At 35.0% G+C, this 26,032-nt stretch overlaps 1 protein-coding gene across 1 annotated transcript in view; it reads left to right on the top strand.

Annotated features, from left to right (window-relative positions):
* LOC129224946 (uncharacterized) overlaps positions 1-26,032 on the top strand; it is a 110,157-nt gene that overhangs the window by 37,121 nt on the left and 47,004 nt on the right. The window contains exons 2-3 of the mRNA XM_054859494.1: positions 17,065-17,328; positions 24,457-24,738. Of these exons, the coding sequence (XP_054715469.1) occupies positions 17,065-17,328; positions 24,457-24,738 (546 nt within the window). The remainder of the gene's footprint in view (positions 1-17,064; positions 17,329-24,456; positions 24,739-26,032) is intronic.

The raw sequence follows: 26,032 nt of genomic DNA, 5'->3' as shown, positions 1-26,032 counted from the left end.
CGGAGTCGAAGGCTCTAAAATTCCCAGAGTCAGTCATTGTCTTTCCGACTCCGTGAGAGAGAATAGGGTGCGCCTCACACGTTCTCAAAACTAATGTTGGCGGGAGAGGTCTGCTGTTTCTTTTTACTTTTTGACAGTTTGTGGATCAATAGATATATTTATCTATCTATGTATTGGGTTGTTTGGAAAATTAATTTCGTTTTTTTAAGACAGGATTTAATTTTTGTTTAACACCAAACTTCACACTTTCGCTGTATAATCGTTATATATTTTGAAAGCTTGTGTAGGAAGGCTTACTTGTAAAAAAGTCCATTTGAGTCTACTCAGTGGCGGATACAAGAGGAGGGTCAAGGGGGCCATGACCCCCCACTCCCCCACCCCTTTAAACCGTCGACAACAGTATCCATCCTCATTGTGTTTAAATACTTCATGCGTAAAATGTAAACGACTACAGTATTTTTTCAATTCATTAATTATTTTTGAACCCAATATTAATCAGGTAAGCTCAAATGCCTGTTTTCATCTAGTGGAACCCCACCATAGAAAAATTAGTTGGTAAAACGAAAAAGAGTTAACATTGAAGCAAAATGTTTGCTGCTGTTAGAGACTGCGATAAGAAAACGATTATTAGCTATTACATAAAATATTCGCAGAGAAATATGTTCACTCACATTCGAAGAATAATAAACTTACACGAACTCTTGGAAAAACATTTGGAAGGAATGGTAACTTTTATCTACCGCAAAGCAATCATTGAAAAATCGTGCAAATCCGCAAGAATTACCGTTTTCAAAATCCAGTATGGTCGGGTGAGCAAGCACAAATGGAATAAAAAGTAACAAAATCGAAGTCTGATGAGTTCCTCGCACGAAATATCAGGCGTTCGGGAAGAGCATAGAATGTAAGCGAAGGGCGCGGAAATCAGTTGCATTGTTTCTCGGAACAAATGTAAATAAATGCATGAATGGAGACATGTATCTTCCTATCGATACAATAAATTTGCTAAGAACAATGAAATGCTCACAAAATGAGTGTTTTTTAAAGTGCACAAATAAAGAGCGAGTTTGTGCCGTAAATTTATAATTAAATGCCAAACTGCACTAGCAAAAAAAAAAAAAAAGGCGTCGATTTAAAAACTTTAACAAAATTAAGAAATCCTTCAAATTTTTAGCAATCAAGACTGGTTTTTGATTTCACTTTGCCATGGCTTGCGTTTCTAATTCTATTGTCTTTGTAATTGGTAGATAGCGAGTAACTTCACCTATTCTTTTGTGTAACGAATGGACCTTAGCTCCGGCGATGCATTACCATGTTTTTTCATGCATTAAATCTTTTCGTATCTCAGTGATTTTTTTCTTTTTTGTTTGTACACAAGCGTTTTGTTGAAACTTATAGATGATCAAAAGAGATGACATCCTATATTACTCATTAATGATTTTATGTAGAACTATTTTTATAAATATATTACAGTGTTGACAGCATTTTTCATTTAATATTATAAGTGAGCTCACTAATTCCTGAATACTTTATGTAATCCCGATTGCTTTATGTATAACTTTATGTATAACGGTATAACTTTTCAAGTGTTCCTATTTATTAGTGTTCTGTTCGTGGGAAATTTAATGTGAATAAACTATCTGAAAAGATAGTCTGAAATTAATGCAAAAACATAAAATACATTTAGAAGCAATTATAATCTAGAACATAAAAATTTGAAAAGAAAGAGAAAAAACGTTTCAAGAAAATTAGTAAATGAAGAAAATAAATAAATAAGTAAAATAAATTAATAAAATAAGCAAATAAAAGAAATAAACAACTAAATAATGTTTTGAAACTGCAACTCTTGATTGCAAAAATTTTAATTTGTCAGATTTTTTTTTACCCTTTATGAAGAAGACATATGCAACTTTACAGAGACTTAAGCCCGCTTAAACCAATTTGCAAAATAAAGACCCTCGGTGCAAGAAGAAACAGCTCGAGTTTTTGCTGGTTTTGGGTTTTACATTGAAATATATAAGGGGAAATATTATCTATATTATCTTTCATTCTGAACAGCAACGAACCATCTCCAACCTCCAACCAATATTCCATGAGATATTAAAGACTATATATTAGTCTACGTTGCAATAAAAAGTGAAGACTTACATTACAAATTGTTGTATTATTTTAAAGTTAAGTGTTATTCATCACAAAACTCCAACTGTTTTTTTAACAAAACCAAATTTTATTTGAGTTTTTATTAAAAATCTTAATTTCTTTTAGATTATTATATGCATTTGGAGCTAGAATAGCTCCAAACATAATCAATAAAAGTAGCTCTATATTTTATTAAAATATTATGGAACCCGCCCAGTCATTCCATCCGAGGATTGCAGTTTCGTGCTTATTAGCACTCATCAGCCCGGAAGTGCCTGATCTGGAGGAGGAAAACCTCTTAAGGAAGCCAAGAGTGCCAAACAAATTGGTAGTTAGTATAGAATTAGCACTGACCAGACGAGTGACCGAAACAATGGTTCGGTTCAACTCGAAGATTGAAGGCAATGCTATGCATGGTATTTTCAGGTATTTTCAGTAAGTTACCGCCCCCTATAGCCAGTCCACGGATGGAATGACTGTGCTAGAGGTGTATTTTATGTATTTCTGCCTTAGGCCTTGGCTATAGGGCGGTAATTTACTTAATATACCACGTCTTACCTTCAATCTTCGAGTTGAACCGAACCAATGCTTCGATCATTTGTCTGGTCAGTGCTAATTCTATATTAGCTACCAGTTTGTTTGGCACTCCTGGTTTCTTTAAGAGGTTTTCCTCCTCCAGCTCAGGCACTTCCGGGCTGATGAGTGCTAATAAGCACGAAACTGCAGTTCTCGGATGGAATGACTGAACTGGCGGTGAATTTTATGTGTTTCTGCCTTAGTCCTTGCTATAGGGTGGTAACTTACTGAAAATTATAGAATCCCATTTCGGCAAATTTTAACATACTATTCAATATAAAGACGAAATCTTTAAAAATAATTTTTTAAACGTTTTTTTGTGACTCCTGAAAGTTTTTTTTAAAAGGGGGGCTCTTCTCCTCTTTACTAAGGACTTCAATTTATATAAGAGGTTGTTTACAAATGATGTCTTGCTTTGAGAGGGGGCTCGCGAAATTGTGAGTTTGCGACAAGGAGGAGGGAGAGGTAATAAGAAGTGTGACAACATGAATTTTTTATGAAAATGTGTTGATGAAAAAGAGTGACATGTGACAAGGGGGGGGGAGGTTGACAAGAGACATACTTTTTGACAAAAAAGTTGAAAAAAAGTGTGACATCATTTATGGAAAGCCCCTAATAAGAAACGAGAGTGAACGCTAATGTCCAACTTTTTCTCGAATAAGGAATGACCTTATTTGAATAATCAGGACTAACTCTTTTGATGGATGGAATGGGCATTCCTTTGACCCTAGATCTGCAACAAGTAGCAGCACTTCGCTACTTCGCAATACACACGTAAAACACTCTCTCGCCTCCTTAGCATTCCACAGGTGAGTATGTCCCCACAATCGGAAGGGGCGTACCGGAGTTTTCACTGTCGAAGGCACACCTCCAGACGATGCTGAATCACGTCAACGTCCCATGCGCTCAGAGGTCAAACGATGCGCTATTGTCTTGCAAATGGGGAATCAACCGAAAAAGGCGTCAAAGATGGTTAGAGAGATCTTTTGTGCCCTCCAAGTTTGTACTTCTCGCAGTAACAAATCGAGCCTTATTAGAGCCAAGTTATTATATGAATAATGTTATAGTATTCTGGTCTTAAAAAAAGAAAGTTAAAAAATACTATGTCCGCCGCTTTATACGAATCACATTTGTTCTAAACAGTTTTGATTCAGTAAGGTGGCTGATTCAACAAAGCGGTTTGTTCAAAAAAGTTGGATTTTGTTCAGTTCTTAATGATTTGATTCAATAAAGCGGTTGATTCAATTAACCTCTGATTCTATTAACCGGCTTCACTGTATTTGCTTTCAGAATTTGTTGCTTCATATGCCAATTGGGTTTTAAAAAAAGAACTTAATCCCCGTATCACATATCAGATCACTTACCGAGGAAAGCCGAATACTTAAAAAATAAAAACCATAACAATCCCATATTTAATTGTGTCACGGAGCGATGGTGGATGAACTGGAAATGGAACCAGACCACTTAAATTTGTAATAGGTAAGATCAACCTAAGCAGTAATTTTTTACTGCTCGCGCGTTTTCGCTGATCGTATGTACTACAAAATGAAGTGTTCTGTTTGTTTCCACTTCCAGTTTATCCCTGTCTCCCAGTGGCACTATTATAGTGCGGCTCTGGCTCTGATAATTCAAGGCCGTGGATAATTTAAGCTATGACCTTGACAATGTCTACCTCTTTTGAGGAATTCAGAGAAAAAGAAAAGCGTTATTGGCGCGAATATTTTTGCAAAATCACTACAAAAGAAACCCAACCCAACTCGGCGCCAATTACACTTCCTTATTACCCCCAAAAGACATAAACATAACTCAAGGTCAAAGCTCAACTTATCAGAGTCACACTATTGGTTAAAACATAAACCATAAAAAAAAAGTTGGGAGCGGAAGTTTAAAATTTTTGAGCGAAAAATGAATCATTTATTTGGAAACGAAATCTTTTCGTTTTATTCATATTTTTCAGATTTTAAGAACATATCTTAGATCCTCATTAGAAAATCGGTGAAAACTAATTTTCTTTTTCTTTATCACTTTTCTCGGCACTCTTCACACAACGGTTCACAACCTACTTATGTTCTGAAAGCACACGTAGTCCAGTCCAGTGACTTTAAAATAAAACTCATTTTGAACGCTGCAAAGTAGAGTCAATAACATACAATTAAACTGAATCAAATTACCCTCAGACGAAAAATGAAATGACCTCTTACCCCATACCATGAGTAAGGTCCGTCGTAACCTTGTAACGAGTCGAATGTGAAATAAACATCCTTAGTTAAATTATGCAAAACGTCTTGCTAAGGAAACGCAAACATCTTCCAACTACACTCATCTGGTGTGAGCAATCATCTGCAGTACATTAACTCACCGCCTTTAGTTTCAATAATAAAAACATCTGAGTTTAAACTTCAACATCAGCATTGCATTGAACGACTCGAAGTGGGACGTTATGCCCAGTTGAATTTGAGACAAGTAGTCTAGTGTAGTAGTGGATAAAAAGTTTTTTCCTAGAAAAAGATAATTTCAAAGTTAACGCTACGGCAGTTAGCGCTAACTAGTTAACTGAAGTCAACAATGTTGGTCTATTCCCACGGTTTTTTATGCAGGGCAAATTACCTTCCACGTGACAAGTAACACTCGTTGGAACCAGTTACACTTCGCATTTGCAGATCTGCTGGGAGAAGAAAATTTAAGATCAGAAAACTTTAAAAAACGTTTTTTTTACCGTTAGTCATCTTCAAACAATGATGATGCCTAGGCCAACCCAATTGTTTGAAACTCTCGGAGTCTCTTTTATATGTTGCCTATAGATTAGGCAAATCTAACCTGGCAGCATTGGGAAGGCAACGCAGATCCTAATCACAGCATTACGACGGTGCTGCCAGGTTCGGTTTGCCCCAACAATAATCTTCACTCGCGAACAGTTTCGTTTCAAAAATTAGCACAATGTATTCATTTATCCCATGTTTCATTCAGTTCAACTGACCCCACTAACTTAGAAAATATACTTTGAAGAAATATTGGAACGTAAACTTAAAGATTCTCTAAATTGTTTAAAAAGTTCCGAAAGAGTAAAAAAGTGTTTTTTTTTTTTTTTTTTTTGGAAGCACTTTAGATTTATCATTAGAGATTCAGGATCCCCAGCTGTTGTTTAGTTCAGCCATCTTTTACATGATTAGGTCCACGTCATTTTAAATGTTTGTTTCGTTCCATTATATCACATATGCTTAGTTCCCTTTTCTAAGAGCACAATTTACTAAAAGCATCATTTACATTGGAATGTATCTATTATATGAAACAAAATATTAACTCACCCTTGGTGCCACTGTATGAATCAAAATGGTTGCTTATTTTTTCTAAAAGTATTTAATTAAGAGATTCTTATTATTTTGCAACAAAACAAATCATGACTCTGAACATTGCGAATTATTATAAAAATTGTGTTCAAAGTAAAACTTAGGTACTTCAAAATCTTTAAAAAACAAGTTTATATATGAAGCACTTTTTACCAAAACTTTTTAAAGTAAAATTTCCGTCAAATCTATTTATTCCAGCTTCGCTTGAAAAATTTAGCACTTTTACAAACCGTTGCTAGAGGACGCTGTGCACCGCATTGGTATACGCAGTGCAGGATTAATACAGGCAGTTGGGGAGCTAATACAGTGAAATCCCATTGAAACGAAAACAAATAAAACGAAATATCTGTTTCAACGAAATAAATTTTCAGACACGATTTATCTTCCGTAACACTGTTTGAATTTCATTACAACAAAATTCCCGTTACAACAAACACATTTTGCGGTCCCTTGAAGTTTGTTGTAACAGGACTTCACTGTGTATATGTGTATACATACATGCGTTTCGGTATTTGGTTGCTTTTCTTCTTGTAATGTTTATTGAGTACATAGCCTAAGCGTAAAGTCTGATTTACCATTTGGACCATGAAGCGAACAAAGAAGTCCCCAAAAATTACAGACTATATAGAAAAGAATGCCAAAAATTGGATTTAACTTGCTTTATTATTGTGTTTAAAATCACGGGCGATTCACGAAATGTATAACATCTGACTCTTCGGATCAAACGCAGTTATTTTTTTGGTATGTTGTATTTTGCGTCCGCCCTCAGTGTACCCTAGACTGTAGCATATGCAATAACAGAAAAAGTGTGCGATTTCAAATTAACAGCATTTTTGTCGATTGTGTTGTTTAAAAAGGCTCCAAACAGATGTCTGGCCTTTTGTCCTAAAATTTCCAATACCCTTGCTCGTTCACCTATCTCGAAAAACTACGACGCTTTCCCTTTACATTAGCATACTTCAGGTTTCGTATTTTTCTTTACTGAATAATTATAACTTAAAATCACGTTAATAACTGAATGTTTCAACGTAATTTAAGCGGCCAGTGTTTCGAATCGGGTGAAACAATTCCTTGCATCTCAACTCGGATAATTATAACGTGACTCTTCAAACGCCTGAGCGGTGTTAATGAACTTCACCTTTGCGTCTCCGAATCGGCTCCCATCCCATGGCTTTAGTAACCTGAATTTTCAGATTTTCTCGAGAAAAGTCAATCAAAACAAGCCATGTGCGAAACCGTCCAAGCAATAAAACGAGAAATATTCAAACAAAACTGCACGAAAGAGTGGATCGCCCACGAATTACGAGCGTTTTCACGCTGTACATACAAGGTACTAAATTTTGACGGCTTCTCGTATTTTTCCGCTCCATATGCCATGGAGATTTATTTATCTGGTAGGTGTTCCAGTTAACTAGAAATGTCGAGGTGCTGCGGAAACGCTTGTCAAAGTATCTTCGGCAAAAGTATAGAACCTGCGGTAATTTTCGCGAAAATTCACATGAAATAGACGCAGGATATTAACCCAATAGAAGGAAATCTGTGTACAACTACAGACCGTTGAACCGTTCATAGAAATGAATGCATCTTTTTAGAGCCCGATTAAGACATCAAGGGGCCCAAGGCCAAAGAATTTTTTGGAGCCCCTTGTTTTCAAACATTACAATTTCAGCCATTGGATAAAACAATTTTAGCCACTGACTAAAACAATTTTTTGCCATTAGGGGGCCCCTAAATAGCGGGGGCCCTAGACCACGGCCTAGTTGACCTATTCAGTAATCAGGCCCTGCATCTGTTGCCTCAAAAGTCACATAAACCAGATTTCGTATATCCTTAGCCGCAACCAGGGTTTAATTGGTAGAGAAGATCACGAGAACTGAGCTCTTCCCCTTCTTTTCAATTGTATATAAATTTTAACCCTTTAGGCGAAATTTCGGCAATTTATACGTTAAAATATGTTTTGGGAATTATAAGGCTCCTGCACTTCTTTCACCAGAAATTAAACACCTGTTCGCAACGCATATTAAAATTTATTTCTTACAGAAAACACTAGTTCCGTAACGTAGTCAGTGATACAACTGTAAGTTTTGCATCTCTATCGCCTTAAGTGTCGATAAAATCTTTCACATCGAGCTATAATAAAGGGGTGCCCACCTGGGGGGGGGGGGGTCATGGTGCAGACTGCGCCATTGAAAGTTTTAGGCGGGTTATTTTGAGGGGCATTTTTGTCATTTGGGGGGTCTCCGCGATATTGAAGCCCCTGCCCTCAGTTGGGGCACCCCTGTATAATATTACACATCGATGATCTTTTGTAAGTTTAATGATAATGTACTAAAAAGGCTCAGTAGTTTTTAAAAGTAAAGGACATTATATCGCTCACCGAAACAATAAGGGCACATGTCAAAAATTTAAACGCCACGATACTTACTGATTTAAAATATAAGTTTAATGCTCATTTTTGCCACAAATTCGCGCAAAGTTAGTTTACCTGTCTGGTGCGTGGTGGCGTAAGAACGATGTAATCAATATAGTGACATATCAATCAAATTTCACAAATTAGAAGAATAATTTTTAAAGTTTAACTATGCTCTATTAATTCAGAGCATAAAATATCAAACTTATGAACACAATATCCTAAATGTTTTGCACATATAGTAATATTTGAGAATAAATTACTACAGGGGCGCCTCAAACTTAAATTTCTTAAATTTTTGGGAGGGTGAAAATTCTCAATTTGCCGAATAGAACTCCAAAATTTGCCGAATGATAAAATACGGGCATGCACACATACATATATCCAATGAAAAGGGACAGTCGGGCACTGAAAAATTGCAATTATGTCTCCAAATTTGTTGAAACGTCAGACAAAATTTGCCGAATAAGGAAAAATCTTGGGAATTTGCAGTGACCTCCCGTGACCAACGATCACGGTCGACCAGCGGACCCATTGGGGTACACCTGAATCAGTATACTCGACGTTAAATCCCGGTTATCACAAATTTGCCATTTCAACTGCGCTTGCGCACGGACTAAGCTTTTTGGGCTTTCTGTTTTAAGATTTCGAGTTGCTTGTTTATATTTAGGCTGTGCTAGAGTCCCAACAAATTAATGAATGCGATTAGAGTATTTTCACAGCAATTTCGGGATACATTATATGAAATTATGGATATGAATAACTGATAATCTTTATAAAGAAAAGAGAAAAATGACACTTCAATATTTATTGGTTTGGAAATATTTATTTAACGTAAACGTAAAACACGTTATGTAATTCAAAAATGATCTGAATATTACAAATATCCGTCTTTTGCGGATATTTTACGTTTGGCATTAACAGCTTAATATTATACATTTGTATTTAGGTTGAGGGTTCGGCTTTGTATTGGAAGTGATGCTACAGATCGAGTACACTCTTCTGAGGTTAAAAATTTGACCCTGAAAAAGACCTTTGTTTGATAGAAAAATCTAACTCCGTATCCATTAATAATTAAGACGCAAAACTCAATTTTTACCGAGGCGTAAAAACTAAATCAAAGAAAGCTTTGTAATTTCTAATTTTTATCTGTTCTCATCTCATATTAACAAATTTAAATGTTTTTCATTAGTTTGAGCAAGAGTTTCGAAATCAGCTAAGTCCGTGCGCAAGCGCAGTTGAAATGGCAAATTTGTGATAACCGAGATTTAACGTCGAGTGAATCAGTATTGGTTTTAACTTTAATTTTTTCAATACTTTGTTGTTGTGATGTAGAGGAATATGGGGCAAACTGAACTAGCGGGCCAAGTGAAATGGTGAAATATTTACTCTCCTTTTAGCTCTACCTATCTGGTATTATTTTAACTATGTTGTACCATATGTAGTCTATTCCAGTCAAGAAAAAAATACCGAGGAAGATAAAAGCATTTGGTAATATAGGCAATTTTAAAAACTTGGTACTCAAATTGTAATATTTTGTTGTAAGTCAAAAATTATTTTTTTTTACCATAAAATGATAAAGTTCTTGTTATTGACATTTTAGTATTAATTGAGGCCTCCTAATATTCAATGCAGTATTAATTTAGTTAATATTAAGCTTATTTGTATTTTAAATAAATTACATACAATAAGTCAAGTACATGCGGGCCAAATTGAAATAGTTTGTTTCATTTGCTCACTCAATCATTTAACATAAAGCACTTACGTTTTCGTCTATTAATTAAGTCATTTACATTCCTTCATTTATTTTATTCACTTATTTTTTTTTCATTCTTATCATATATTCTTATTCATTCATACTTTTACTCGCTCATTAATTTTTCTTCATATATTAATTGATTTAATCATTTATTATTCGTTTATTGCATCATTATCTTTTCATTTATTCATTCAACCTTTTATTTACTGATTCTTTTGATCAAAAATATGTTTTATAATCGAATAGAAAATATTTCATTAAAAAAAATATTGTACTTTTCACTTTGTCCCATAAAAAAAGTGAAAATTTTCCACTTCTTTTTTTGAAGACTCCAATTAACTGCCAAAAATAAAAAATACTGTTTCAACGCAAGTTTTATTATAATATATAATGTTCTTTCTTTGTGTACTGTAATTTTCAAAACAAATTGCCGATTTGTTAATTTTGAAAAACCTCAGACATTTTGACCATTTCACTTGCCCCACATTCCCCTACCTTTACTGTCGCCGGTGATTAATATGTGTTTAAAACACAAAGTGTTGAAAATCAAGTGCATACCTGTATTCTGTGGCTATATATGAGAAACAAACAAACGCTGTCTCTCTCTTTTTTAAGCAATCAAGATTGTATGTTGATTTCACTTTGCCTTGGCGTTTTATTCGCTTTGTGATTGGTTGTTAGCAATTCACATGATCAGTTGTCATTGCTTTAAAAGTTTTTTTTTTATCGTCTGTTTTTTTTTCTTTCTTTTTTCTTTTTTTTCGCTCGCAAAATACAATGTTTATTTATTTATTTTTAGCAACTTCATTTGGACTAGATAGTCTTCTACATGATTATTCTTGTATATTTTTTGAATATTTTATTTCTTTACCGCTTAGATACGGTAATTATGAGTTATTATTCTTTAAATCATATCCAGATGACCAATTAAAATACAAGATATTTAAATGAATCCATTTAAGCGGCATTTTTCATTTTTATTTTGTCTGCTTTAAGTTTTTTTTTTAATTGCATATATATTTTTAATAGTAGCTTTTATTTAATACTAAATTGCGCACAATTTTTAGTGCGTAAGGTCATTTATTTTTCGAGGATTGCATCATCTTAAACGGTTTAACTTTCTCCATATTACAAGTATTAGTACTCTTTTCGTATGACATTCAGTATGGATAAAAATATGAAACGATAGAGTAAAATAAATGTAAAAATTTTAATTTAAGGAAACATGGATGAGTTAACTAGACTCTAGATAGAGCATAGAAATTTAAAAAGAAAAAAAATTAAAAAAAAAGGATCAAAACTGGGTTGTAATCTTTTGTGAATACTTTAACTTTTCAGAAAAATAAATAAATAAATAAACAGTTTTCATTTCCTTTCTTTTTTTCTCTTTTTTTCTTTTCTCTTTTTTCTCTTCCTTTTCTTTTTCCCTTCCGTTTACTTTTTTGCTTCCTTTTCTTTTTTCCCTCTTCTTTTCCTTACTTTTGTTTTTCTCTCTTTTTTTTCTTTTTCGCTCTTTTTTCTTTTCCTTTTCTTTTATCGCTTCTTTTTCCTTTTCTTTTCTTTTCTTTTCTTTTTGCACTGAAAAAGAGATTCTTTATAGTTTCGAAACTTATAAATCCATCTGCAACTCGTACTGCTGTTTTTGTAATTCTAATGATTTTATAACATTTTTGACAATGAGAAATATCTCTTCAGTAAATAAATGGCTGATTAAAACATCACCTTGCTTTATAACAAGAAAACTAACAACAACATCAACCCTCAAACATAGTAATTTTCCGAAAGAGTATCCTGCACGATATTAACCCGCCTCTCAGCCATTCACCATAAGTAGCATTTGAAATTCAAAACGGGTAGTAACTGCTCATTTTGGAGACGAACGATAAAATCAACTAATGCGGAAAGATTTGCGTCAACAAAACATTTTGCATGTAATTCGATAGTCGTGACAAGACATAACGAGTTGTAAAACGGTACTTTAAATTGATCTTCGGCCATTGTGGAGTATAATGTTAATATTATCGTGACGAAATGGCGACGTGATGGGGTGCTGCAAACAGGTGTTGCTGCAATTGAGATCTCGACTGGTTGGTAGAATTCGATGGAGGAAGAGAGGCTTTCAGGAATTTGGAGATGCGTCTGGGCATTCAGATTGTAAAATCAAGGGGATGGGAGGTCGCTGTGACCTACCAAAAATGTCCTTATTCGGCAAAATTATCGTCATTTAGAAATATTTGGAGTTCTATTTGGCAAACTTATCATCATTTGGCGAGATTTGGAGTTCTATTCGTCAAAATTATCATCATTCGGCGAAATCTGGAATTCTATTTGGCAAAATTATCATCATTTGACGAAATTTTGAGTTCAATTCGGCAAATTGAGAATTTCTGCCCTCCTGAAAATTTGTTCGGAGCACCCCTGCGTGAAATGGAAATGTATGTTTTCTTTTGTCATGGTGGCCGCAGTCAGGGCATAGGGCCCTATTCCCGAGCAAGCCAATTGAACTGTGACCTTCGGCCGTCGATTTCCCGCAGGGTCCCCCGAATGGCTAAAATTGTTTAAACTCCAATCTATTAAAAAAAAAAAAAAAAAAAAAAAAAAAAAAAAACGTTTTCTTGAAAGAAAATAAGAGAAGATTTTCTCCTTTATTTATTCCCGTCTTCTTCTGTTTACTTTTCGTGTTAGGTGCTCTACAGGGGCAAATTCTACAGGGTGTTTCAAAATGAATAGCGGGGTTTTAACATGTTATAATATTTTTATTACACCAAACTTACAGCCACAAGTGATATATTAAATGAAAGAGAAACTCAAACAATTTTACATAATAGCCTACAAGTGTTCAATGTGCGCACCATTCGTCGCTCGGCACACGTCAAGACGATATGCGAGTTCTTCCCAAACTTTGATCAGTGTCTCATTAGTAATTGCTGCATCAGCTGTTTCAATCCTGTTCCTTAATTCGGGAAGGTCGGCTGACAGTGGAGGCACATACACACGGTCCTTAATAAACCCCCAAAGATAGAAATCACACGGCGTTAGGTCGGGTGACCGTGGAGGCCATGGGAAACAAGCCCTGTCATTAGGCCCCTTACGGCCAATCCAGCGGTCGGATACAGTTAGGTTAAGCCAATCGTGTACCTCATTATGCCAGTGAGGCGGCGCTCCATCTTGCTGAAAGATGAAGTTTTCTGTAAAACATAAAACGCTTTCTGTTCTTTAATCGCCATCTTTGCTACAAGCGCTTTCTAGCGGATTGCAGCAGAAACATTCCACGCGCATGCGCACTGATGCCAACAAACAAAAAACTTTGAGTTTCTCTTTCATTTGATATATCACTTGTGGCTGTAAGTTTGGTGTAATAAATATTATAACATGTTAAAACCCCGCTATTCATTTTGAAACACCCTGTATTTTGAGCGAATGGCTGAGCACTGCCGCATCCCTCAAGTTGCCACTCTTGGTTCCTAGTTAATGTTTCTGTTCATAAAATTTGATTACAGGAGGTCCCAAAAAGTGTATTGCCTACCCCCTCCCCGAACCTTATATCTTAATCGGATTCTGACAGTAGTTCAAGAGTTTGAGAGAGCAGCGGAATATCAAATTTCAAAAATGGCCAATCTTGAGATTTTTTCAAGATTAAGCTTTTGCTCTTTTTTTTTCATGTACACATCTAGATATTATTTTTTCTTTGAATGAGAAAGACTGATATCTGTTTTTCATCCTGGTGACCCCACATGAGCTTCTGCAACGAATTTTGAAAAGGTCTTACAGACCAAGATAATACTTTTCGCATTTCAAATTACTCAAATCAAAATTTCTGCATATCCTGGTTATTAAAAAAATCTTAAAACAATTGCATGAAATGCTTAACACGTGGGTCAACTCAAAATTGCATAGCAAAAAGCTTCTAAAGACGGACCGTCGTTTATCTTCTAAAAATTAAAACATTTAACTTCAGTTTTTTTCCTGTATTCAATCAGTGAGTAAACATAAGATGTTGACTTGCATAAATGTAGATAGTAATCGTATAAATTAATAAAACAAAGACGAGGTGTGCTTGACTGTGTCCTCTCCCTTGCCTGGTTGTGACCGATTGTTGACCTCTCTCCTCTTGGTATGGAGAAGACATCGATGTTATCGCGATGACATAATGTGGTTATTTTTAATGATGCTATTCAAATGATTTAAATTTTGGTTTCTTTGCTTAATAATATCTTTTGTGTGTGTGTGTTGTGTTTGGTATTTTATCACAGAACTTACTGAAAGTATGTGGAACCGTTCAAAAACCATTCACAACACTTGCACAAATTTTTATCTTCAACTTTACTTAGTGTTTAAGTATAAAAGTAATGGTGCAATTTGAAACAGTAGGGTAGACCGGGGCACGTTTACGTAGTGCTCTTTTTCCAGAACGAATTTATGACTGGAGAGCCAACAGTCATAACAGATTGATGCTGCTCTCTAGCAAATATCCTCACAAGTTTTTGAGCATCAGTCGAGCTTCGGTCTAGCATGCAGAAAGAATTATCTGTTTTCTACCAAGTCGAGTAAATTTTGAGTTGAACGTTTTCAAGCTTATTGTGAATAAATAATATTTAGTTAAGAAAGAACAAATATATATATAAATTAGCAGAATTTTATCCTTTTTTGATAATTGTATTTGTATGAACTGAAATGTTATTAAATATTTTTGCACGTTAAAAATAAATCCAAACTTAGAGACGGGGCAAGTTTACGCGTTGACGTCTGAGCACCTTTACGCACGTTCTTACTTCTAAACATGTTTTTCTTCTAAACGTGCCCTAACGCTTTTTTTGCTCCAAACTGTCTCCAAACTTTTTAGTATTTTCAGGCTATTTAGTTTTGAAAATCACCATTTACTTTTTAATTGAGTTACAAATTCGTATCTTATAGCTTACAATCATGTAGTGCTGTATTCATGCCTATTCAGTTTTTACTTTATACACTATTCAGTCTGAAATAAATTTGCTTTATTTTAACGAAGGTAATACATTATGTTCAAAACACTAACGGGAGCCACGTTAGGTGTCAAAATAGATATGCATAAACGTGCCCCGTGTCCGGGAACGTTTACGCAACCGACTTGGACTCAAAAAAATAACTTTTTCAACGGTCAAAAACAAACTGAATAACAACCGAATGTACCAATTTCGACTCCATTAACTACTTCATAAAATCGCAATGTCTAAAAATTTCCTAAATTACAACATAAAATTTAGAAAATTCATTGAAAGAATTCCGCGTAAACGTGCCCCGGTCTACCTTACCTGAAATATCGCAGAAAATAGCCAGTGCTGCACGCAAATGTAAAGCTCTCCGGTGGCGAGGTTTAGTTTTACATTCTTAGATATTTAGTTTCCAGAATATTGTTAAAAGTTCTTGATAAAATGTCGCATTCGGAAAATTCTAACAATTTCGAAATGCCAACTTCACCAAAGTCATTGCCTCTATTTTCCTTTCGTTTTTAACAGAAAAGTAAAGTTTAAAGCACAAACCAAGCATAAATTAAAACCTATAAACGACAAGAAAATTATTATAACAAAAAACTCTATTAAAAAAAAAAAAGACATGATTAATCGAAAAACAAACGTACCAATAAGAGAACAAAAAAAAAAAAAAAAAAGGAAAAAAAAAGTTTGAATTTTGAGATTTTGAATTTAATTTTTTTTTTTTTTTTTTTTTGCAATCCTGAATTGTGATAGGACCCCACTAGTTGGGTTTCTTCTTTCTACTGATGGCTTTCATCGCAACCATAATTTGAATTCAAGACGTCAAAATTTAAATGAATATCAGGGGCTAGATGCTAGATGTTATGTGATGCATTCTGAATGTTGTGTGCTGGATAATGCTTTCGCCTAAAAAAGAGAGCGTATAGTCGAGAAGTTCGTTTATAAATAATTCGATTCCGAGGCATATGGACGCCTGCATTATAAGCATACAAAAATAAAATCAAAAGACGGACGTAACTCAATCATCAGGTGAAAACAAAAAGCAATTCATGATTGCTCCAAAAAAATAAATAAATAAATAAAGGATAATACACTTAGAAATGCGCGTGGGTGCTGCGTAGAAGTTTCATCAATTTCAAGAACTAAATATTTATATTATGAGCTAGTGGTAACCGGACCGCTTTGCCCGTAGTTGAAAATTAAGAAGTCATTCGGTTCGTCTGTTATTTACAAATAATTAATGACGAATTTCTCACCAATTGGCTATGTTCATTCGCTCTCCCATTCCACGTCATGATAATGTCGTAATTTACTCGTCCATCTTATGATAATTTTCCTCCAGAAAATGTTCTTAAAATTGAAATAGAAAAAGAACAAAATTGAATTTTCGAAAAATCGCTTCGAGGTGCACACTTCCATGCTACAAACTAACTTCGTGCCAAATTTCATGAAAATCGGTCGAACGGTCTAGGCGCATCGCAGAGATCCTGACATCCTACAGACATCCTCCAGACAGAGACTTTGAGCTTTATTATAGTAAAGATAAAGATAAAGAAAACATTTATTAAGACATTTAAAATATTCAAATAATACGCGCATAGGTCATATGCCTTTTGACTGTTTTTATTGTTACTAGTGGATGAGATTCTCAGATCCCGTTACTAATGTATTAACTCAAACCCAATAAAACAGCAAACAGCGAGTTTTAAAATAGTTAAAGCTGAACAAATTTTTCTCATTTTAATGAAAAAATAATAATACGGTTACAAATCCCTGTTCCATGATTTAGTTGAAAATCATCAGAAAAGTTGTACAATATTATATTTGCTGCTTCATGTTTTTATAACCCATTTTTTCTTTTTCTAGGATGTAGCAGTGGCTTCATTACATTCGAACTTATTACCGGATACGTGTATACGTCTCCCAGTGATACCATGGAACTAGTCCCCGGGACATTGAAGCTCACCGACTGCCTGGCCCTGTGCAATGGAAATGCCACTTGCCAGGCTATTAATTTTGAAACGGGACTATGTGTTCTCTTCAGTTCAAGTGCTGTGCAAAGACCCTCCTCTCTGACGCCATCACAGTTCCCGGTGTTCACCATCTATGCCCACAAAGTCTGTTTACTAGGTATGTTGACTGAAAGTTGCTCATTGAATTTTTCAGCAGAACTCTAGTTTCCTAACTCATTTAATACAATTAATTCTTCATTCATTAAAGTTCTTAATGCTTAATGTTTAATGGATAAGCTTCACATAAATTAATAACATTGCTTTCAAGTGTTGTCTTTTACTTGAAAGTTTTTAATTGATATTTCATCACAACTATCCACTATTGCCATCCCACGTGGGCTGATTTGCGCTCTATTACAAAAACCGAGTAAGACTCCAGCTGAAGTCACTACGAAGAAACTGTTTTCTTGAAAACTGTATCCAAAATTTAAAAAGACACAAAATTGAATCCAGATGATACGCCAAAGAAAGGGGGACTTTTATAGAAGAAAACGTATATATTCCGAATAAGTTCAATAATTTGCCCAGTAGCGGATCCAGAGGCCTGTTTTGGGAGGGGGGGGGGCGATTTTATCCATGGGCGATTGGTCCATAAAAAATTTGGGGGGGGGGGGGGGGTCAGAGAAGTCGCGGGAGGGGGATGTGGGCAGCGCCCTTATTTATTTATTTATTTATTATTTTATTTTAAATTTTATAAAATTGGGCTATGGTATTTTTGTTGTTGGTTAAAAGATCGTCTCAAAAAAAAAAAAAAAAAAAAAAAACCTAGGGACACGACTTGAAATCTCGAGACAAATATCAACAGTAGACTTCCTTCTTTCGATTCAAAGCTCCAATTTAATCTTCATCAAAAAACGTGACAAACATTTAAAGTACCCTTATTAAGTCAATTCTTCTTTCTTTAAACACGTGAATCGATCAGCACCAGCATTTTCCAGTCGATCTATAACTTTGAAGTTAGAAAAACGGAGGGGCAGTGCCCCTTTGTTTTTGAAAAGGAGGGGCAGTTGCCCCCACGAGCCGCCTATGATTCCATCCCATCCGTTCTCACATGTGCTCAAAAGTATCGGACGCACAAAAGCTATTTCGTTGCGAAGATCATTCATGAGCTTTTAAATTGAGTCTTACAAATAACGGAAATACATTCCCTTATATCGCCATTTTTTATATATTTTCTCTCATCCTATTATGGAATGAAAAAAAATACCATTCCAATGTAACGTGGGATTTTCAGAGATCGATATGACATGGATTTATGAGGCATTTCTATGAATCTCCTCGGTAATACATTTTTGAATAAAAATAATGTCTAATGATTGCAGAAAAAATGAAAACAAGCAACTACCAAAGTTCACTATAACTACAAATAGCGGCAGTAAAAAACGCGAAACAAAAGTTTAAATAAAGATATATCGAAATAAATCTTGTAACAAAAATTGCTTTTATGATAGAACCAGAAGCAAATAAAGCGGTTAATTTTCGTTACACAAAACATAATTTTCCACTATTTAACCAGTATTAAAATAAATTTAGGATCAAAATAAAACGTTTTAAGTGTAGTTTACTTTTGTTTGAATAAGATTTTACTAGGAAATGCGAAATACAAGAGACAGAAAAGATCTTTTAACAATTAAAAAAAAATTGATTGTTAAAAAACCATATTCTGTTACAGCATTGTTAAATTACAATTAATCAGTGGCGTAGCAAACTTGGATGTCAACCGGGGTGGTAATCTGGGCTATCACCCCTCACCCCTCCCCATCAACCGAAGGCGAAAAAAAACCTTATTCAATGTTCGATGAAAGAAACGAAGTTCATACAATATTCATAAACAAAACGAAATTGTGTCCCCCCCCCCCCGAGAGGGATATCATCCGAAATAAACGTTTCCCTCGTATTGATACCAATGCATTTGAGAGATTATAAAACATATGCGAATTTCTGTTGGTATTTACATTTTTCCGGAACTCTTACATGCGTTTTGGTTGTCTCCGCCCCCCCCCCCCCCGCCCCACTCCATATGAGTACCAGCCGCCTCAAATGCCCTTCTAGTGAGACCAATATGTTTGATAGAAGAAAAAAAATTTTTTTTTCATGTTGGAAATAAAATTCAGAATTGAAACATCGAAATTTCTCATATTCATTTTAGTGTCACACTCTAGGGGGTGTCACCCGGCTTAGCCCCGCCCTGCAAAATAATTTTTAATATAAATTGAAATGTTGGGGAATTTTTTTTACAATTGAAGCATTTAAATTTTTCAAAAAAAGTTGAAGATCAATTTCAGGTGCCACCTGGGGCAAACCCATCCGCGCCACCGTAGCAATGCTACTGACTTCATCAACTCACATTTATATATAAAATAATTAAATTTATCAAATAGATAAAGGAGAAAAAAAATCCGTATTTTCATATCAATCAACTAAAAAACCGCAAATTAAGGGAATATGTAATACCCCCCCCCCCCTGGAGCAAAAATAAAACGTATGTATGGCACCAGTTATAAATATGCAGGAATGATTACACCTTCGAACGATATAAAACAAACGCTGAGAAGGAAATACGCTTTCAATTTTTAACATTTATCATTTAAATTTTGAGCATAAATGAAAAAAATTTAATGTATAAATTTTGAATTTGAAAAAAATTAGATTATTCTTCAGAAAGTGTTCAAACAAAAACGATTTATTTTGGTATGCAACCTAATAGTAAAAAAAAAAAAAAAACACGAAGTATGTTGGGGGGGGGGCGATCGCCCCAATCGCCCCCCCTGTGGATCCGCCACTGAATTTGCCCAACACTGTGCATATAATCGATGAATTGCCAGTATTGATACTAACTTGAATATAGATGTATGAAAAAGCCAGAAATTCGCTTTCATGTAACAAAAAAAAAAAAAGCTTTATTAAGGCATGTTATAAGTAACAAAACTAATATGTAACAAAAAAAGTCATAGAAAATGTCAAGAGAGATAATAGTTTCCCTATTTGACCTCTTGAAATTTGCTAAAGGGATGGGTGACATGTGTTTCGGTGAAGTCAGCACCTTTGCTGTGGTCCGTGGTCCGTCAAAAGCCACAAGGATTTGAGTTATATATGGTAAAGATTGAAGTTATCTACTGTATTATGTTTAGAAAAGTTAATGAGCCGTTGAGAATAGAGATGATTGTATGTTTATTGTTTCATAACCTGTATTTACATATTTAAACCACCAGAAATTAATTTCAACCTCATTCTATTTCATCCGAAACTGGTATAAATATAGGTTCAACCATTTGCTGATTGACAGTAATCGCAACATGAAATAGCAGCAGCGTTTCATGCAAAAGTGACTGTTAAACCATTCAATTACTAAAAATCTGTATTCATTGACCTATACCACTTTTGCTGTCAGCGGCATTGTTTAATACACTGGACACTTGTAGGCTGTTTAAGAAATGGAGCATTGATAGGACCTGTCAAGGTAAATAGTATTTACAATAGAACCTATGGCCATAATCCACTTAGAGTGTCAGGAAAGCGTAAAATAAGTTATCCTCAAAGAGTTTCTTCGATAAAAGAAACACTCATAACAAATTCATAAGTTGCATTATCCCGTGCAGATAAGCGAAGGATTCAAAAGACAACAATGTCCATGGATATCCTTACGCAAGTCACTCGGGCGCAGGGAAGATCTGTCATCAAAATTTGCATATAAAACACTTGTTGATCTGCAGAAGATCTGTTTGGAATAACGTTAAAAACGAAGACTTGTTTTAGTTGGACTTCTGGAGCAATTTTTCTCTTTTCTGGAAATCTAAGAGGATTGCAACTGCAAATTCTGCGATAATCATTACTCGTTATGATGGTTGCAAGATCACTTCCTTAAAAAAAAAGTTAATGCATCTTGATGATTCGAAATTTGTTTTAATTGATTTTGAAAAAAAAAATTCCCTGTTCAATTGAGTATAATGGCACAGAAATGACCAACAAGACGAACAAGACGAAGCGGGGAAGTTTTCTTCCTGCAAGCTGTGTTTGACGCATCAATTTACATTTCGCAGGAAAAACTCAGTTTCTGTCAAACAACACGAATTGGAATTCAGATGCGGTGAATGAACCGAATTTTCATTGTTCCCTTGACAACGGACGAGATACAGAGTAGGTATGGTGTACGGAAACATGTTGCCGGAGATGATGGTAATGTGAAAGTTCACGTGTCGTGTCACGGAAGATCAAACAAAATTAAAAGCAGATTTGGGAATGGGTGAAGGTGATGGCATGGGAATCCTTTTGTGTCTGCCTCCAAGGACGGGCATTGAGCTTTGTTGCGAAATAAAAGTAGAGTTTTAAAAAATCACGTGGTCAGTGGGCAGTGAACTTGCTTTTCTTCAGTGATGTGTATCTGTACATAGAAATATTTTAAACATCGGAACTACAAACATACATTGAAGTTGCCAACTTTTGTACTTCCATCCAGCAACTCCTGGTACTTTCCTCAACTTGTTCACATGAAGCCTTGAGGTTGCCATATAGCGGGGTGAAAATCACATGTTTTTCCCATGCCATGGAAAATGCCATGCCTGTCGTTCGGAAGAAAGCATAGAGAAACAATAAAAACTAGAGCGGGCTCTAAGGTTTTTTTTTTTTTTTTTCGGCTGTCCGCATGAAAGCGGGTGTTATTGCTACAGTTTGGTGAGTGGAATGAAATTTCCACCGATTGGCCAAACTTAGTTACCACTTTTGCTTTAATTTCACCATGATGTGGCTAGAAAGAAGTTTAACATCATTATCAACTCCTCATATAATGCTACGTTACTTGAATGATGCAAAGAACTAGCGTTAACTCGATCTCTATTTTGTATGGCATTGGCATTATGCATTTATTTTCACCAATGAATAATTATACTATATAACTGTCCTTGTTTATTAGAATCAGCAAGATTATTTATGAACCTTGAATGAGTGTCACGAAGCTGAGAGCCACTAGTACTGAAATTACACTTCGTCTATAAGTTAAAAATTTGATCAAATTGCAACCGCATTTTGAACGTTCATAGCGCGACGAAGTAACCAAAGTGATTAAATCAAAATGGCGAGGCATGGAGGCTCGTCTGAAGTTCCTCTGAAATGTTTCGTTAATGCAAAGCGTTTTCTTCCCAATAATATACCTCGCACGGCAACTTTTCACTCAAATAACCCAATTCACGCCCTGATAAATCCCATTCAAGTCGTTTTTCTCTACCCTATACTTAGTGGTCTTGAAAAGACTCAAATATATTTCCACTGTCTGAATACCAGAATTAGTATTCATCCCTTTAGTGAATCTCCAATTTCTTTACTTATTTATTGAAAACGGAATGGTCAGAATTGTTATATGCCAGCCGATAAAAGGGTTGAGAGTCTCTATTTTTTATTCTTTATTGCGGAAACGTACGAGTTGAAGCTTTGACAGGAAGACGAGTTGGTACAAACTGAATATGTGTTGCAGCTTTCGGAAAAGTTTTTTATTTAAGTGGCATCATAAAATTACGCATTCTGCATCTGCATCTAATGCCTGCTATTAAAGAGTTTAAGGGGATCGTTTTGTTTGAGGACATTGACTGCTATAAATAGAAGTGAAAACGTTTCACACTTATTGTCTCATTCTTTTTATGGAAGTTTTAAACCTAATATTTTTTACTTCTTATGATCAGAATACACGAAATGGGGTCTTTGGATTAAACTACCATCTAAATAAAAATACTTTTTATTCCACATGCAGTATGAAAAAGAAATAAAAGTAAATACGCTTTCATAAGGAATTGAGAACAAAAAAGTAATTAAATGTACATTAATTAACAGATTAACAGAGCAAGATTTTTATTGTCTGTCGCCTGCGATTCCCGAAAGTCACACCCTTTATAACCTTGAATCACTTTTTTTTTATTCTCTTACTAATCTAAATTTTCAATATTTTTTTTAAACAATAACTTCGTAAGAGAACTATAGACTATACTTTTTATAAAATGTACGTATTTATTTGCGCTAAAATTTATTTACAGCTGTCAGAGCATAAAAAGGATTAGAAGGTTTCTTTTTCCGCAGAGTAATTTCTCAAAAGACTTTTTCAAACCATGTTATTTGCGTTTCAACACTTAAATTAATAATTTCTCTTTTCCTAGTTTTTTTCTTACTATTATAATTGCTTTTAGGAACTGCATTTTAATTTTAATTTATAATGTGCAAATGTTTTAAATATTCTTATTGTAATGACCTTAGAGAACTGAACCCTTTTATTTCCAATAGGTTATTTCTTGAATAACTTGTCAATGTCTTTTACTTTAATGATACCAAATGACTGAAACTCTTTATTTTCCATTATTGCAATTTGCTAAACGCCTCTTTTTTTAGCTAACCCTACTGGCCCGTCTTTATATAAAACCTTAGTTTCTGAGTTCTACAGGGTGTGAAACTTTTAGGTTTACCATGATGGCCGTAGAGAACTAACTTTCTAATTTCGGTTAATAGATTCCCAAAAGGATCTGTCCTCACTGTCCTTATGCTCAACTTTCTCCAAATCATGTCTTTAAATGTCTTTCTATGATATACTGGCCAAGCTCTACGATATATGTAGACCTAAACCCCACAGACTATCAACTGCTATATTCACCAAAGGTCATTGACATTGCTGGGACTGATTTGGACGCCTTGGGCGCTATTTGGTTCCTTTACACTACTTGGACAAGATAACAACAAACAACCAAATGTGTCTCCAATGTCACCTAATTTCCCAAAAAGTATCTTGTCATAGTGTCTCCTGAGGATTAAATTCGTTTATTTTCAACATGGCCATTTCTCAAATATCTCTCCTATTCCTCCTACCTCTATTGCCTGAGATGGCAGCATCATTGAACTGAAGGAAATGGCACTTTCGCGAACTTCTGCGATCTTGAGATGGTATTTATGGGGGAATCAAGCTCACCGGAAATCGTCAGCTTTTAAATATTACCTAACGAATTGAGGAATTAGTCTTAAGTAAATTGAAGATTTAAAGAACAGAGCATACCGTATGGTAAAACTTATAACAGACCTTTATCGAACAGTCAATTAACGATGATGATTATATCGTCGCCTCAGAACAACAACTCGCTATATTTGATCAATCTGTTCAACAATATATCTTCTATTATATTGCCAAGCTAGATGTCCATCTAATACACCTTTGATTCACTGACATTGATTTTACTTTCTGCAAAAAAGCAAACTCATGATGTTCATTCTTTTGCAGGAAGCAAACGTTGCAATCGTGACTGGATGTTCGAGCGAGTGACTGATTACGAGTTGCGAGATTTCTCGCGAAGCTCTGCCATTGTTATGTCCCGTGAAGCCTGCATGGAACTTTGCCTGAATGAGGCACAATTTAGCTGCCGATCCGCCAACTACAATCGTCTGACAGGGGAGTGTTTCTTGAACGACAAGGACCGTACATCCCTGAGCCATACAGCCTCTGTAAGACATTTCTCACAAGCCAGTGACAGTATCGACTATTTGGAAAGCAACTGCGTGGATGGTGAGTAGTAGTCAATTGACTGTTTATAACTCTTTACGACTAGTTTCGTTTTATAACTGAAAACTATTAATTTAATGAAAATTGGTGGCAATTCAAACTAGGTGCTTGAAGCCAAACACATCGCATAGTTGATTTTTTCCCTCATGAAGCTCCATTGCTTATAATTTTTACAGATAATACCTAGAGTCTGAACAGTAAGCACTCAAATCCGACGCATTTTGGTTCTGAGTGACATATATTACTACAGGAGCGTGAGCTGAAACCTCTTAAAATTTTGAACATTACATTATATTTCGGAAAACGCTCTTTCATTAATAATTATATTTTTAGCTGAAATGTTCCAATGCTTTTTTTCAGCATCAATTCTTAGAATTGCAAAGTGTGCATGAGTTGCTAGCACCACCTTGAAATAAAATCTCTTTGCTGTTAAATCAGATTCACCATGACGTTGCACAACGGGTTTTTAACTTGACAACTACCAAGGTTCTTTAGCATGCGATTCCTCTTGAGGAAACGACTTTCTATCATGCAAGACAAGAAATTTTTTATCCGAAGTCTAACGCAAAAATAGTTAAGATAAAATGATGCCATAAACACCCTTTTAAGTTACCGAAAAAACATTACTTTTATGAAAAATGAGCTTACCAAAACACTCTGCCTTCGTTTCTGTATAGCATCAGTTGTGAATAAACTAACCATAAATGCAAAAAAAAAAAAAGTTTGCTACCATTTTATGTCCGCTGTCAAATGAAAGATTTTACCACTGCTCCAAATAAAAAAAAAGTCATAAAACTAATTTTATTTGAGCTATATAATCTATATTCTTTCAAGTAAAATGGACCATTTCAATTCCGAAAAATTATTCATATCTCCATCAACGGACCGTACGAAATCAATAATCCAAGATATATATCGGTCAGTGGTTGCAAAAAATATTGAGAATACTTGTCAAACATCAAGCATTGTCATATACTTCCCCATGTAATTCCTTACTCCAGTGACATTGTTTCCCAAGGTCAATCCCAACCATCGCGTGCATACATAATGGCACCCAAGAATGGAAATATCTCAGAAAAAAAAGTGTCCAGATTCCGACTCTTCACCTTTTATCCCAGTGACTTCAATATCGATCGTCCATCAGTGGTGCATATTTTATTCGAATCGCGTGATCTATGGGCATGCGTGGCGGCTTCTCCAGTTCCAATTCCGACCTAAAAACAAAGGAAGAAGACACCCAAATAATCTCTGGATTTCTTTTGTTCTGCGATTAAGGCGCCTCCTGGGGACTGGGTCG

The sequence above is a fragment of the Uloborus diversus genome, chromosome 6, assembly GCF_026930045.1.
Source record: "Uloborus diversus isolate 005 chromosome 6, Udiv.v.3.1, whole genome shotgun sequence".
NCBI lineage: Eukaryota > Metazoa > Arthropoda > Arachnida > Araneae > Uloboridae > Uloborus > Uloborus diversus.
This window is presented reverse-complemented; position numbering and strand designations above follow the sequence as displayed.